This window comes from Salvelinus sp. IW2-2015, linkage group LG33 (assembly GCF_002910315.2).
Source record: "Salvelinus sp. IW2-2015 linkage group LG33, ASM291031v2, whole genome shotgun sequence".
NCBI lineage: Eukaryota > Metazoa > Chordata > Actinopteri > Salmoniformes > Salmonidae > Salvelinus > Salvelinus sp. IW2-2015.
The window spans coordinates 26,087,873-26,105,073 of NC_036872.1; the positions used below are offsets into that span (position 1 = coordinate 26,087,873).

Sequence of the window (17,201 nt, forward strand, 5' to 3'; positions counted from 1 at the left end):
CAAAAAGACAAGAAGGTCAGCAATTACCCACAATCAATTAACCTCATTTAGTGAATACTGCTGAGAGACCCATATCCCAGCGCTTAATATAAACGATCTGTCGAGCGCAGCCGTACCTTTGATCTAAAGCTCTTACTGCATGCTTTGCATTCCTGAACACTGAGCTAGATATTAATTCCTGGACTGAGCTAGATATTTAATTCCTGGACTGAGCTAGATATTTAATTCCTGGACTGAGCTAGATATTTAATTCCTGGACTCAGCTAGATATTTAATTCCTGAACACTGAGCTAGATATTTAATTCTAGACTGAGTTAGATATGTAATTCCTGAACACTGAGCCAGATATTTCATTCCTGGACTGAGCTAGATATTTCATTCCTGAACACTGAGCTAGATATTTCATTCCTGAACACTGAGCTAGATATTTAATTCCTGAACACTGAGCTAGATATTAATTCCTGAACACTGAGCTAGATATTTCATTCGTGGACTGAGCTAATATTTCATCCTGAACACTGAGCTAGATATTTAATTCCTGAACACTGAGCTAGATATTTCATTCCTGCACTGAGCTAGATATTTCATTCCTGCACTGAGCTAGATATTTAATTCCTGAACACTGAGCTAGATATTTCATTCCTGGACTGAGCTAGATATTTCATTCCTGAACACTGAGCTAGATATTTAATTCCTGGACTGAGCTAGATATTTCATTCCTGAACACGAGCTAGATATTTCATTCCTGAACACTGAGCTAGATATTTCATATTCCTGGACTGGGCTAGATATTTCATTCCTGAACACTGAGCTAGATATTTCATTCCTGGACTGAGCTAGATATTTAATTCCTGAACACTGAGCTAGATATTTAATTCCTGAACACTGAGCTAGATATTTCATTCCTGGACTGAGCTAGATATTTCATTCCTGAACACTGAGCTAGATATTTCATTCCTGACTGAGCTAGATATTTCATTCCTGAACACTGAGCCTAGATAATTTCATTCCTGAACACTGAGCTAGATATTTCATTCCTGAACACTGAGCTAGATATTTCATTCCTGAACATTGAGCTAGATATTTCATCCCTGAACGCTGAGCTAGATATTTCATTCCTGAACACTGAGCTAGATATTTAATTCCTGGACACTGAGCTAGATATTTCATTCCTGAACACTGAGCTAGATATTTAATTCCTGGACTGAGCTAGATATTTCATTCCTGAACACTGAGCTAGATATTTCATTCCTGGACTGAGCTAGATATTTCATTCCTGAACACTGAGCTAGATATTTCATTCCTGGACTGAGCTAGATATTTCATTCCTGAACACTGAGCTAGATATTTCATTCCTGGACTGAGCTAGGTATTTCATTCCTGAACACTGAGCTAGATATTTCATTCCTGAACACTGAGCTAGATATTTCATTCCTGGACTGGGCTAGATATTTCATTCCTGAACACTGAGCTAGATATTTCATTCCTGAACACTGAGCTAGATATTTCATTCCTGAACACTGAGCTAGATATTTCATTCCGGACTGGGCTAGATATTTCATTCCTGAACACTGAGCTAGATATTTCATTCCTGGACTGAGCTAGATATTCATTCCTGAACACTGAGCTAGATATTTCATTCCTGGACACGAAGCTAGATATTTAATTCCTGGACACTGAGCTAGATATGAAATCACATCCTTAACTGATCAATGCCTTTCATAAATCCATGGGTGAAGGTCATTCTGTTGATAACCTCGCTACCCAGCCTGCTGCAGAGCTAACCTCGCTAACCAGCCTGCTGCAGAGCTAACCTCGCTAACCAGCCTGCTGCAGAGCTAACCACACTACCCAGCCTGCTGCAGAGCTAACCTCGCTAACCAGCCTGCTGCAGAGCTAACCACACTACCCAGCCTGCTGCAGAGCTAACCACACTACCCAGCCTGCTGCAGAGCTAACCACACTACCCAGCCTGCTGCAGAGCTAACCTCGCTAGCCAGCCTGCTGAAGAGATAACCTTGGTACCCAGCCTGCTGCAGAACTAAAGCTAATTTGGCTTCATTGTGCAGAATTTTGTGGAATTTGATGTGGACATTTCAAATGGCTAACGATTTGTCATATTTCTAAGCAGTGACAGCAAACATTAATGCCCCATGACACTAAATGTCTCACTAAATGCTGGGTAGTTGTTCTCTCTCCCCGTCTCCCTCCCTTCCGCCCTCTCTATTTGTGCTGTATTATCAGGAGGTATATGCAGCCAATAAGTCAGATGTGTTCTGGGAAGTTGAGGGACTTTTTAAAACAAACAGTGGTCTAATTTGTAATTTGGCATTGCCTAAATCCCGGAATGATGGTGCTGCATGTGGCTCTTTGGGGAGTTAGCACTCCGTTGGTGGGATTTCACACCCCTACCCCCCTCCACCGCCTACCCACCTCGTTCCCTCTCTCTCCCCGCGCCGGGCCTGGCGAGGAAACGGGAGGATTTCACAGCTGCTGTCTCCCTCCCTCCGTCTCTCTTTCTATCTTTTTTTCTCTCCAGCAGGCAGGCAGTGTGTTTTCTCACGGAGCCCGTGTGGCTCAGAGGAAGCTGAATCATAAAGCATGGCTAATGAATAAAATAAGGAAGGAAAGATGAGGCCTGCTGAAGGCTATCCTGAGAGAAGGCCAGGCCCCGAAGCATCAGGCTCAAATAGCAGACGGCCACAAAGGTCAGGCTTCCTGCTGCCCAGTCCAAGGGCTTTTGGCTCCCAGAAATGTGGCTTGAATTTCCTTCGTTTTGAAATGGTTAGATTTCCTTGTTTCCTTTGGAAAACCTGGCCTTTGGTTGGTGCCCCCTGTCCTCTCCTCTCATTCTTCTCTTTCATTCCCTGTGTGTTTTTTAATGATGGCCATGGGTTCTCCCTCAACAAAGTGAGTGTGAAGAATTTGTTTATACATGACCTCTGCACACCACAACCACAGGCGCAGAGACTGCCAACAGTACAGCCCTCTCGAAAAATGTAAACTTGACCAAGCTAACCCAGAAGTTCAGAAGTATAAACACATTTTATATGCCAAATGCATGCCCTGTTTTCACGTGCCTTTTAAGAACTGCCTTTGTAAGTTGGCCTTGTAATTGTGAATTATATGACTGACTCATGTGGAGTTGGTGGATACAAAACAGAGCATTAGACCTAAACATTGGTTGTTGAAACGGCTACGTTTGTTGGAATATAAAAACAACTAGGCAGCAACATAATTGGCCCTTACTGAACACATACAAACACAGAGGTCTTAATATATTATAAGTTTGTTGTTTTGTTTTCTTCATCTTTGTTCAAAACAGTTATAGTTGTTTAGAGTATGACCTAACCATTTAGTTTTCATGACACTGTGTGCCACTCCCAGCACCCAGCACCCAGCACCCAGACCCGACCTAGCGCCCGTATTCACTTGACAAGCTTAATTTCTCCTGGTCCATATTTTCACACAGGCCCTCCAGGGCAGCCAGTGATTCAGGCGGGCGGGTGAGCGGTAAGGCTTGGTACTGGAGCGTTTAATGTGAAGTGCTAGCTAACAAAGAGCATAGTGTTGTAGCTGCCTGGTTCTGGGAGAATGGAGGAGAGCAATGCCGAACACTCAGTCTTTCTCTCCTTCCCACTCCTCTCCACAAACAGGGTGGAATGGAACACCACAACACTGCTACTGAAGCTAAGCATTCACTTCTATCTCTTCCTTCCACTGAAAGTGCACCGTACCATACAGTACCATACAGTACCCATGCAGTACCATACAGTACCATGCAGTACCATACAGTACCCATACAGTACCATACCCACTACCCATGCATACCATACAGTACCCATGCAGTACCATACAGTACCCATGCAGTACCATACCAGTACCCATGCAGTACCATACCGTACCCATGCACGTACCATACAGTACCCATTACAGTACCATACCGTACCCATGCAGTACCATACAACCCATTACCAGTAGCATCAGTAAACCCATACAGTAGCAACAGTACCATACAGTACCCATACAGTAGCATACATACCCATACAGTAGCCATAAGTACCATACCAGTAACCCATACAGTAGCATACAGTACCCATACAGTAGCATACAGTACCCATACAGTAGCATACAGTACCATACAGTACCCATACAGTAGTATACAGTACCCATACAGTAGCATACAGTAACATACAGTACCCATACAGTAGCATACAGTACCCATACAGTACCATACAGTACCCATACAGTACCATACAGTACCCATACAGTACCATACAGTACCATACAGTAGCATACAGTACCCATACAGTACCATACAGTAGCATACAGTAGCATACATTGAGTGGAAGTTAAAGTGTTAGAGTTATTAGAGCACTTTGTAGGCTGGAGGAGCAATGTTATAGTTGATATTAGAGGAGAGGGTGTCTCTAGTCTCGTGTTCAGTAAAGGCAGTAGCAGTATCTAGATTGGGAGGTCTTAGAAGAAGGTCTCTCTGTATCTCTCTGATTCACTAACATTGTTTTACATATACTGAACAAAAATATTAATGCAACATTTTCAACAATTATATTATAGGGAAATCAGCCAATTTAAATAAATTAAAAAAGGCCCTAATCTATGGATTTCACATGAATGGGTGGTGGCTCAGCCATGGGTGGGCCTGGGAGGGCATAGGCCCACACACTTGGCAGCCAGGCCCACCCACTGGGGAGACAGACAGTCAGAATTAGTTTTTACCCACAAAAGGGCTTTAGTACAGACATAAATACTCCTCAGTTGCATCAGCTGTCCGGGTGGTTGGTCTCAGACAATCCTGCAGGTGAAGAAGCCAGATGTGGAGGTCCTGGGCTGGGTTGTGAGGCCGGTTGGATGTACTGCCAAATTCTCTAAAACGACATTGGAGGCAACTTATGGTAGAGAAATTAACAATAAATTCTTTGGCAACAGCTCTGGCAACAGCATGCCAATTGCACCCTCACTCAAAATTTGAGACATCTGTGGCATTTTGTTGTGACAAACTGCACATTTTAGAGTTGCTTTTTATTGTCCCCAGAACAAGGTGCACCTATGTAATGATCATGCTGTTTAATCAGCTTCTTGATATGCCACACCTATCAGGTGGATGGATTATCTTGGCAAAGGAGAAATGCTCACTAACAGGTATGTAAACACATTTGTGCACAACATTTGAGAGAAATAAGCTTTTTTGTGCATATGGAACATTTCTGGGATCTTTTATTTCAGCTCATGAAACATGGGACCAACACTTTACATGTTGCGTTTATATTGTTGTTCAGTATATGTTCCCTTTGTACAGCGTAAACTACAATGATGGCAGTTAAGGACACTGGGACTCAATGGCTTTAGCATATCGTCAGTTTTAACTGTCCCAGCAGGGAGGAAGAGGCGAGGAGGGGAAATGGTGATTTACACCAAGTGTATCTAGACTTACATCATAGGATGAGGAAGATGTTCAGTGTTAAAGCTACAATATGTAACTTTTTGGCGACCCGGCCAAATACACATAGAAATGTGAGTTAGATCTTTCATTCTCGTGCTCTTCTCGTGCTCTTTTTCTATGCTTCCCGTTCTTAAGTTTTGTTTTTGCATCTTTTACTTTTGGTTTTGTTTACCAGTTTCAAACAGCTGAAAATACAATCGTTTTGGTTATGGAAAATATATTTCACAGCAGTTTAGATGGTACAATGATTCTCTACACAAAGACTGCTTGTTTTGTCACATAAAGTGAAATTAGGCAAACTATTAGAATTTTGGCAGCCAAGAAATGGCAGAGCGATTTCTGCATAGTGCATCTTTAATATTGTCACGCCCTGACCTTAGAGAGCCTTTTTATGTCTATTTGGTTTGGTCAGGGTGTGATTTGGGTGGGCATTCCATGTTCTTTATTTCTATGTTTTGTATTTCTATGTTTTGGCCGGGTATGGTTCTCAATCAGGGACAGCTGTCATTCGTTGTCTCTGATTGGGAATCATACTTAGGCAGCCTTTTTTCCTTTGGTGTTTGTGGGTAGTTGACTTTGTTAGTGGCACCATAGCCCTCGGAAGCTTCACTGTCGTTTATTTTGTTTCTTGTTCTGTTGGCGACATTCTATAATAAAAGGAAATGTACGCTCACCACGCTGCCTTTTGGTCCACTTCTTTTGACGGCCGTGACAAATATGATCTTTTAAATGCATACTTTTGTCACCTTCTCTCACATTAGCAGGTTGTCTCTGGTCGGTGTACGACTCCAGAGCTGTGTTTAAAAGTTTTGTGTCTCGCCGGCCGGTGAAATGTGTATTTTTGTTCAAATAAAAAGGTGTTTTCTCTTTCTGTAGAGGTTTGCCAGAATCTACACATACAACTAACCAGGGAGGAAAAAGCTACCCGTGTTTAGTCTACAAGTCTCTTGCTGTCCCTTCATAGTCAGATGCCTTTTTCCGTTTTCACGTTGTCTCTGGCACTTACTCACAGTGTGAAATTTGCCCTACTCTCAGGAGGGACTCGACCTTAAACAACTTTTCTCAACTGAACAATTATAATGATGGAAATGATAATAGTGATTAATGCAGAGTTGGATAAAACAAATATTTTATTAACAATTTCTCATAAAATCATGTTTTGAAGACATAATGATTCTATATGAAAATTGAAATAAGATATATTTTATGAACACATTATTATAGTGTGGCTTCAATTACTATTATTTTTTTTAGATTTATAATTTATGCTTTACATTGAGCAGCATTAGCTTGGTGTGGCTGTCATTGTGTCGTGTTGTGTGTCTGGTCTTTGTACATTCTCTGCTCCTGATCAGATCCTGCAGAGGCTGAGCCACCATATGGTACTACCCCCTTCTCTTTCTCCTCTCCGTTCCTCTCTTTCTCCTCTCCTTTCCTCTCTTTCTCCTTTCCTCTCTTTCTCCTTTCTTCTCTTTCTCCGCTCCTCTCTTTCTCCGCTCCTCTCTTCCTCCTCTCCTTTCTTTCTCCGCTCTTTTCTCCCGCATCTCTTCCCGCTCCGCTCTTCTCCTCTCTTTCTCCGCTCCTCTCTTCTCCTCTCTCTCTCTCTCTTTTCTCCGCTCTTTCTCCGCTCCTCTCTTTCTCCGCTCCTCTCTTTCTCTGCTCCTCTCTTTCTCCTCTCCTCTCTTTATCTCCGCTCTTTTCTCCGTCCTTCTTTCTCCGCTCCTCTCTTTCTCCGCTCCTCTCTTTCTCCTCTCCTCTCTTTCTCCTCTCCTCTCTCTCACCTCTCTCTTTCTCCTTGTTCCCCTCTCTTTTCTTTCTTTCTCCTTTCCTTTCCTTTCTCCTCTCCTTTCCTTTGCTGTCCTCTCCTCTCTGACAACCTCCTGTGCTGTGAGTGTGACTGGGCTGGCTGGCTTTCAGGTGGCACAACAGTGCCCCCTAATGTTACCTTGTCTCTGTCTGGACAGAGAGCTCAGCTCTGCTCAGAGAGAGGGATGTGGTGAGAAAAAGGAAGTCAGTCAGGTGCAGAGAACGGGCTGCTTCTCAACAAGATAGATTGAACACAAGTCAAGGAGTCACTGAGTCGGATATGCATGAGTGATGTAGAGTACAGTAGCTGTATTGGGCCTGAGACATGTGTTCATATACATAGGTTACAGTAGATCATTGGAAATATGTCTGTTAGCCCCCTAGGTGGATCCAATTCAATATAATGAGTGTGTCTGTAAACATTACCATTTTTACTGACGTTTTTGAAGGATCCAATCCCTTCCTATATTGTGTCATGAGTGTAATGCAGTTTGTCACGTTCTCTAGGTGTCCCATGTATGGAAACTACCAATGTCTTCCACAGAGGTCATCCATCTTACCAGACTATTAACGTTTCTTCTTCCTCTTGTCTTCCAGGTATCTGAAGTAGGATCCGAGAAACTCTTCTCCCCCACTACACCCGAAGGTAAGATGTTGGTTACTATATTCACACTACATTTGGATGGGCAAAACAAACCATTCTCCCCTGTGTAGTCCACCATCATCCTTGTAGATGACATGTCAATGAATACCAAGACAGTTTATTACATACCAATTATGTTTTCTGATTCTGAATTGATTGAGGACAAACCAGAACAGCTATATTTGCATATTTTCTTGCCTGGATGTGGAACTGTATTGGGACACCCAACCAAAGGCCTACGTATCTCCCCTTCCCACACCAATATTCATGCTCATTAGAGTGGATTTACAGGCTCCTTGCCACAAGCTTCCAATCCACAAATGGGAACGTTCCCCCAGGCTATACAAGACTTCTGACAGCAGGCTTGGCAGTAATGGCCGACAGGACAGAGGAGGGGGGAGGGCACTGAGCTTCTCAGTCAAGGTAAGCACAGGCCCTCTGGGAGGGAGTGGGCGGGGGGAGTGCTGCACCTCTTCTCAGGCTGAATGGGGAGACATGTGGAGGGAAGGTGGGGGGTGAAGAACGGGATGGTAGGAGGCCAGAGAGGTCAGGGCAGTTCCCTGGCTGATGAAGGATAGCAGCATGTAGCTCATGTCATGTCCCCCCAGGGCAGGAACCAGACCCATTAACAGATGCAGCATGACAGATATTTCTGTAAAATGGGGCAATTTTCTGGAGGAGCGAGAGAGGCCAGCTTGCCTTGGATAGAGTAGGACCCAGCCTGTGTTATGCCTGAACACAAACAGTACAGAAAGACTCAGAAGGACCACTCCAGACATTACAGTGATGAGCTCATCATTTTTATAACAACCAGGATACATTACGTGTCTATGCCTATTTATTTACCCTAGAGTGTCTCCACTGTTGTCATTGAAGATTGTTGTTGTAGGCCTACCTGTGCAGAACGATGCTGCGCCATTCCCGTCCCCCCTTCCCTCCCCTATCTCCTAGTACCAGTCCAGGGGAGAAGAAGGAACAGCTGGCCTATTCTGCTCAGACAGACCATGGATGTGAAAATAGACCTATTTTTCCTTTTGTCTCTATGGGTTGGTTGGGTCAAGGTGCCTACTTAGGGAATAGATGGTGCTTTGGGATTTGAGGTTCTTTCCATGATGCTACCGCCTGCTTACTGTTACTGTACTGCAGTGATCTAATGTGAAGGTTAAGATCATAGTTTCTTGTTCTATTTCTTTGTGTTGTAACCTACGAACTTTGTTAGACTGTTTAAAAGATAATTTTTTTGCACCTATAAATATAGTGAGGGTTACAACAAATTGTTGAGTTTTTTTTTAATAAAACTGACATGTTTTGGTTCTTCAGCAGCGGGTTTTGCTGATGTTGCTAATATTCTTTTTCAAAATCACTTTAACCTGTGTTGCGTGTTGTGCTTTATTTCTTTTGGGTATCTATTTTGTTTTTGTTACGTTAGTTCCATGGTTACTGTCTTCTCTTCTGGAGAATGATGGGTCCCATATTTATGAATTCTAATCAAAACTTACCCTCCTCTCCACCATCGTTCTGAACTTACACTGCTGTTCACAGGCCATTTCTCTTGGCAAGGGGCCCCCCCCATTCTTGGCTGAGGCTGGGTGAGGAGGGGGGGAGAGGAGGGAGAGGGAGGAGATGGTGAGGGGAGCGGAGGAGAGGAGGGAGAGGGGGGGAGAGGGAGGGGGAGGAGAGGAGGGAGAGGGGAGCGGGAGGGGAGAGGAGGGAGAGGAGGGGAGGAGGCAGGCTGACTGTTTAGATATGCTCTCTAGGGAAGTCTTCCCGTCTTGGCACCGTGGCGGGACTGCTCTACTGCTCTACTGTGGTTATATTAAGGTAGCCTTGCTGTGTCTACTTTGCGGTGTTTGTTTAAGTGGTGGGGACTGCCGGAGGGTCTGCGCCCAGGGCAGGGTTAATTCTTTTACCAGAGGGTCACCAAGGTCACTCGTTAGAATAAACGTTGGGTCGGGACAGGGCGGATGGGGGGGTGGGAGGGGGTTGGTCATGTCCATACTGTGTTGGGAGTATTTTTTCGAACCCTGACTTTTTTTCTTTCATGTTGTTACCGTTCAGCCTTATTTTAATGATTTAATAATCCTCTCAATCATTGCACACCAATTACTCATTGACTAGCCCCGGAACAGGGCTTTTTTTTTAGAAATTTTTGCAGTATATTATAAATAAACTCAGGAATACTTTATTTACATAAGTATTCAGACCTTTGCTATGAGACTCCTTATCATGTTTTTTCCGATTGTCTTGTTGAGTGTTTTCTCCAACTTGTTGGAATTCACCTGTTTGGTAATTCCATTGATTTGGACTTGATTTGGAAAGGCCCCTGCTACTATAACGGTCCAGTTGGGTTTATAATAATCTTTTTATTTTGTTACATGCGCAGGTATTACCAGTGATGCCTTTCTTATTTACAAGCCCTTAACAACAGAGTGCAGTTTTTAAGGAATAGGGTTAGGCATATTTACCTGGTAAACTAGTGTTAAGTTTATAAAATTGCTAAAAGACACAATTAATAAATAATGAGTGCTTATATGTATGGTAGGGTTCATTGTTGGGGGAGGGGGGCGGGGGTATTTTAACTATGGGGTACAGAGAGATCAATTTGTGAGGGCAAAGGTATTACATGTTAGTCCCATGTTCAAATATTGTACCATCATTAGGTTAGTGGTAAGCTGACTCTTGGCTAGATGTTTAATAACAGCGAGTCGCGCAGCTGTAAAAACAAAGGTGGGCAAGCAGGTGTCAATTGCAAATAGTTCCGGTGCCCCAATATTCGATACATTGTTCAGCGCAGTTTATGGTTGGGATGGTAGAAGTGTTAAGAGAACGGCCTTTTGGGACGCATCGGACTTGCTTTCTGGGTTATCGCTTGCGTGCGGTTAGCAGAAGGACAGTTGTATGACTGGGCGCTGGGGTCTTAAAAAAGATTTGGGGGCCTTCCTCTGGGCCACCGGCCTCTAGTACGTAGGTCCTGGATGGGAGGGAGCTTCGCCCCCAGCAGCATTTGTACTCGGGGCCCGTAACGCCAACCCCTCTCGTACGTGCCGCCTTCGCGCGAGGCCGATCTGTTTCCTTCAATACAGGCAGTTTGACGCAACCCCCGTACACATGGCATGCTTTCTCCGCATGGCGGGCTGAGCTAATAGCACCCTATCTTGCAGGGCTCTTCGGGACCAGAAATGCCAATCAGTCTTTCTTTCCAGTCCTTCCTGAGGGTGGAATCAGGCACTCTTGTCCGGTGCCTCTTCACCCGACCTTCTTGCTGTGCCCTCTGCCTTGTTCAGTTTGGTTGTTGACTGTGCCCACCAAAGCGTCTATGGCTGCGACCTGCCCCCTCCCCATACCAGCCCCCTCTGGATGGCCACTGAATAGACTGCTTCTCCGAGTGATGATGGGAAAGAGCAACATGTGTGTGTGTGTGTGTTGTGTGTGTGTGTGTGTTGTGTGTGGGTTGGTTTTGTTTGCTCTGGTTGTGTGTTTTAGAATATCTCTCCTAGGCTCTTCATATCAACATCTGTTCTCTTTGACAGACAGTGAGACACTCCCATCTCCTCTTCCTAACCTCCGTGCTGGTGTGTTGTGAGGCCTTGTGTTTTCCTCTGAATCAGATTAGAAAGATGTGTGTTTAGGTCGCTAGTGTGTTTCTCACACACACACACACACACCACACACACACACACACCCACACACACACACACACACACACACACACACACACACACACGTTGACTCTTTCCCTCATCATCATCGGAGAGGGTCTAGCTGTGTCAGTGGGTCCCATCCCATGTCCCATGCACATCAGGCTGGCCCAAGGACTGGACAATTACAGCCAGATCCGAGCAATCCCATCAGAGCTTGTTGTCACAGCTGGGATCAACAACCACTGTTGTGTTGTGTGTGTGTGTGTGAGTGATGTGTGTGGTGTGTGTGTGTGAGTGTGAGTGAGTGAGTGTGGTGAGTGAGGATGGGAGTTGTGATAGTGAGTGATGTGAGTTGAGTGATGAGTTGAGTGAGTGAGTGAGTGAGTGAGTGAGTGAGTGATGTGAGTGAGTGAGTGAGTGAGTGAGTGAGTGAGTGAGTGAGTGAGTGAGTGTGAATGAGTGATGATGTGAGTGAGGGTGAGTGAGTGATTGATGTAGTGATAGTGAGTCGCAATGTAGGTGCAGTGAAGGTGGTGTGATGTGACTGTGGTGAGAATGAGTATGAGTTTTTTTGAGTTGTAGAGTGAGTGAGTGAGTGACTGTGAGGGGCTAGACACCCTCTCCAGCCGTCGATACGAAAAGGGGCACTGGCGATTAGGAGAAATGGAAAAGCCAAGGGGAATGTTCTGGTCTGATTCATCTGATTAAGTGATGAGTTTGGGAAAGTTATTATTTTCGATTGCTTGGTGTGCTACCCATCTACGCTCACTTGTAGTGTTATGTAGACTTCGTAACGGATCTTATGTAGTTGCTGACGGGAGGTGCTTTAGTCTTTCGTATTGCTGTGTGGTTTGGTGTCTCCAGTACAAATGCGTGTTAAAGTGTGGTATGGGTTACCAGAGGCCTGGCTTGTGTGTAGATATGCAGCGCAGCCTTGAGTGCAGGACCTGAATCTGTTTCCTCTAGTGTTTGCACCATACCAGAATGAGTCTATGTGACCCATTACCAGTCTGATTTACATCTATTCTCGTTAGACCAAATCTGACTACCTTCTCGTCCACTCAGCCTCTGATCATTGGGAACTGCACAGCTATTGCTCCCAGAGATTGGTGCTTACACCGACTTACACACACTCAGACTTAGACACACCACACACACACACCACACACACATGTGTATAGCACTGAGAGGTTGCTAATAGATGAGTGTCTATTATTCGTTACTCTTCCTGTTCCACGTCTGAGTGTTGTGCAGGTAATCGATTGCACCAAAATAGAGTGGACATGGTTTAGAGGAACTATTGTTTAGAAGGCTGTGTGCACAGTCTCGTAAGGCCTGTCGCTCTCCTCAATCCTGATCGGTCGAGGGAGAGGTAGTTTGAGAAGCGTATTCATCAGACCAAACATTGCAGGCATTCGGCTGGAAATTAGAAGGCATCAATCGTGTTGGCCTTTTTTAGCGGTTTTAAAATGACACGGACCTTGGAGTGGGGGTTAAACGCGACGAAACAAAACACTTTCAAATAACAAAACAAGAAACGGACCTGTCTGACAAACCTGAACATATAACTACATAATCTAACGATTGACTCACGGACACAGAAAACAGACGACATTCAAATAAACGAAAAGCCAAAACAGTCCCGTATTTGGTCAACACATAGACATCACAGTGACAAGTCAAGGGACAATAGCCCACTAATAAAACATCAGAACACCCTACGCTAAATATGGACCTTTGAATTAGGTGTAACGAACCACAAATTAACACTGCCTGTCTGCTTCAAGAGAGCCATACCAGCAACCAAAACCAACAAGAAAACAATAACATTTAGAGACTGCGCCATCCCAAAACACATTTCACGACCATAAAACACATTACAAAAAACAACATAAAACAGGTCAGGACTCGCTTACAATACACCCCCCCCTCAAGATGCGTACTCCGGAAGCCGCATGTCACTCAAAGTTCGCAGTGGACGCGCTCGGGGTGGCATCTGACCACGGTTGTGCTTAGGCTCGGCGTTGGTTCCACCCCACCAACACAATCCCCGCCTTATGCCTCCCCACAATGCACCCACCCTCCAAATATAACCCCACGCTAAATTTTTAAGGTCAGCATACATCTATCAGGAGAGCTATGGACAAGTTGCTTCAGGACAGTAGGGGATGTAGCTCTAGACCAGATGTTGGTTGAGTTGTGAGTGTAGTGAGGTTCGTTTAGGCTCAGGTGATAAGAATGGTTTTGATGCTTGCAGGTACTTTAGAGGGGGCGCATCTTTGCCGGACTTTGTAAGGGCAGGTCTTTTCCGAGCGAGAGGAGACAGTCTCCGTGGCATTTTCGGTAGGGGGGGCGTGTCGGTTGTTTCTCTGAGAGTTATACTTAGATGTCTCGCTTCTGGTTTACATGCGATTGACTGACGTCTTGTGGGAGCGCTCATGCAGCTGACTTAGCGTTGTGTGGACGGCTTTTGAGTGCAGGACTTGGATGCTGGCTCTGGTCCCTGATGCTGCATGGTCTAGAATCCGCTGAGCTCGGCTCTGGTGGGCTCATGGCATCGAGTGTCTTGACGGGTGGTCGTACTACGGCTCTTCGTGCATTGGATCTGTCCTGAGGACATCTGGGGACTCTCTTATTGGCTAAGTCCGGCTGCTGGGACGGCTCTGACGCTCCGATGGTGTGGCTGACGCTGCTGGGCTGCTGCATGTCATAACTTCCCATCCGTGGACGGTCTGTCCTGCGGCTGTCATGGCTCCTTCTGACGGCTTCTGCTGGCCATGGCTCCTCTAGACGCTACTTGGCTGCTCATTGGCTCGCTGACGTGCCTTGGTCGTGTCTCATTTGCGAACTGTGCCTGTTCCAGTTGTTGCTTGGCGGAAATCTTGCAGCATCCCTGCGTCATGGGTCGGCGGGCCTCTGCAATTCCGCTGTCTGGCTGGCGGTAGCATTCTGGCAAGACGATTTCCTTTGTTTCTCTGATGGTGCTTGGCTCGTCTGTGCAGGATCGCGTGTTTGTGTCGGGTGTGTTGTTTTGTGGCGTCTTCTGCCAGATGTTTCCCTGTTTGTGTTTGGCGGCGTCCTGGCTGATCCCCTGTTCTGGCGGACGGTCACTCTGAGCGTGGCTTCCTGTGGGAGTCTGGCGGGCCGGCCTCTGCTGCCTCTGTCTGCGCGGACGGCTCTGTTCAGCGGCTTTTCATCGGCAGTGAACGGTGCTCGTGCACGGTTGATCTTTGCAGGTGTTTTCCGATGGCAGCTTTGACGGTCGGCTTCTGCTTGTGCAGGCTCTCTATTGCGTCGAACGGGTGCGGCTCAGGAGCGCGCTGGGGAGGCGGAGGCCTTCGAGATGAGCGCTGGGGAAGTAGACGCCGTATGGTGCTTTCAGATTTGTGTCGGGCTTGGGAGTAGTGATCGGGGAGGTCTCATACAGATTGGCGCTGGGGGAGCACGATTGTCCTTTCAAGATAGCGCTGGGTGACCACTGTTGGGCTTTCTTGGCCGATACGGCCACTTGCGGTGCAGCTTGTGCCCGTTTAGGAGTCCGAACCTCCGCCAGGCGATGCCGCGCCTAAAAACGCGCAACCTTTCATAATCGTTAGTGTGCGGGAGTTAGTCAGGACAGGTCAGACGCATTTGTAACTTCGGCATAAAGCGTTTGCTTCTCAACCTGTGCGTGTAATGGGTCGTTCCTGTGGTGGTTCCGTGATAAATTGTGGAGTTGGTGTGTGGTGTTCTTCATGCATGGAGATCCCGGAGTTTCTTTGTGCTTCCCCGGTAACACGGCACTTATTCTGGGGTTGAAACAACCGCGGTCTTGGGCACGCACCTCTAGGTGACTTAGTTTACGGGTACGATGAGTTGACTCTCTCTAGTGTTTGTATGGTAACTTTTCATGGAGCCTCGTCTACAGTGTCTTAGTGCTTTGTGTGTTGTAGGCGGAACTAGAGTGGTGGGCATCCGAGACTTGGTATTCATCGTCATGAGTAGTGGAGAGTGCTTTGTGGAGGAGAACAGATGGGCATTTCGTGGAAATGCATGGTGCGTTAGTCGCCGTAGTGTTTAGCACTGTATGATGGAGCTGTACTAGGCTGCCGGGCGGTATGGTTTTTCTGTGCTCCTCGGGAGATTAGCTGGGAGCCTGGTTTTGCAGGGTCGTTGACGGGCTTCTTGAGCGATTGAGCGACTTTCGTTTCTGCCCATATACCTTTTACCTTGGATTGTGAAGACTCAGCCTCCGTTGTCCACTCCGAATCTCAGTTGCGGGGAAGGTGGAACTAGAACCCGCCGCCACCGGGCTATGTAGGCGAACCGCGTGGAAAACCCTTGGAGGCGATAAGCAGGTGCCATGGTTATGCCGGGCCCGATGTAGCGCACTTGGTGGGACCTAGGTCGCGTCCTTGAGCTCCGGTCCTTCATTTCTGACATCAAATTGGCTTCAATGCCCCAATTAGCTCACTTCTGTGCCAGTGTTACTGTGTGTGTGGAGTATTCCCGCGACTTCGGCGTTATGCACACGTAAACAGTGTTGTAGACACGCTGCTCGACTCCTTACTGTGCTGTTTGTAACAATCTGGTGTACTCGCCCGTACTCCCGCTCTCACGGGTTAGCCTTGGGGACTACTGCAGTGGATGCGCAGGTGGCTCCCTGACCTGCCTTTGTCGGCCCATACCCACTTTTAGCCCTCTCCGCTCCAACGTAATTTGTTTGTGGCTCCTTGGTTTACTCACGGGCTTTTCGGCGCTTCCGGCCAAGACGCGTCCCTCTAAGCGGTTCCTTCTCTCGCTTTTCCTCCGCTCTTCCGGAGCTGCGTGCGCGAGCTGTTCCATGGACGGTTATTTATCTTTGTGTGTCCTCCTATCGTCCTTCCTTCTTCGCTTAATATTTTTGCTCCCAACTCCACAAAGTCCTTGCTAATTCGATTAGTATTTTGCCTGCTTTGGGCTTCGTGAATTACGGCTGCTGGCTCTCGATTTGTTGCCGATGTTTTTGGTTTCGTGTCTTAAACGCCCTTTGGTTCCTCTGCTCCTCTTCTTTTGCGAAGAGTGGCAGGAGCAGATTGAACAAGGTGCTAGGCGCCGTTAATGAAGCTTTGTTTTACGTTTAACAAGACAATACGATAAAACAAACACACTGAGAAACGATACCAATCAACTCTCCAAATGATATAATAGAGTGTATCATATAACACAGTAGAACAGGACAGGCCCTGCTTTGAATCTACGAACTTACATACAACGTTGATATATCGAACTATAGGAACGAGACTACATTTGAAAGATGAACAAACTCTACAGTCGCTCGTGTGATGGTGCAGAACGAATGCGGGTACTAGTGAACATCACAGGAAGCAGATCCACCCTCACAAGCTAGAACAGTTGAAGAACACTCGCTAGACGCTAAGGAAATATCGACTACCTTATTAGGAAGAACACAAGAACACGCTGCCTCTAGATTAAGAGGGAATACCAGGCAACCAGAAACCAACATGGAAAAGAGATAACCATAATGATGCCCACCCAAAAAACCCATGCCCTGGACATAACACATTACAAAAAAACAACATAAAACAGGTCAGGACCCCTGTTACACAGTGCAAAATAGTAATCAAAATTCAAATGTAATTTCGCCACATGCGGCACGACACAAAGC

The 17,201-nt window shown here is 46.0% G+C and overlaps 1 protein-coding gene across 1 annotated transcript in view; it reads left to right on the forward strand.

Moving 5' to 3' along the window:
• The window catches only part of fbrsl1 (fibrosin-like 1), a 531,885-nt gene that overhangs the window by 451,145 nt on the left and 63,539 nt on the right, over positions 1–17,201 (forward strand). Inside the window, 1 exon segment of the mRNA XM_070436990.1 lies at positions 7,868–7,916. Coding sequence (XP_070293091.1) covers positions 7,868–7,916 — 49 coding nt within the window.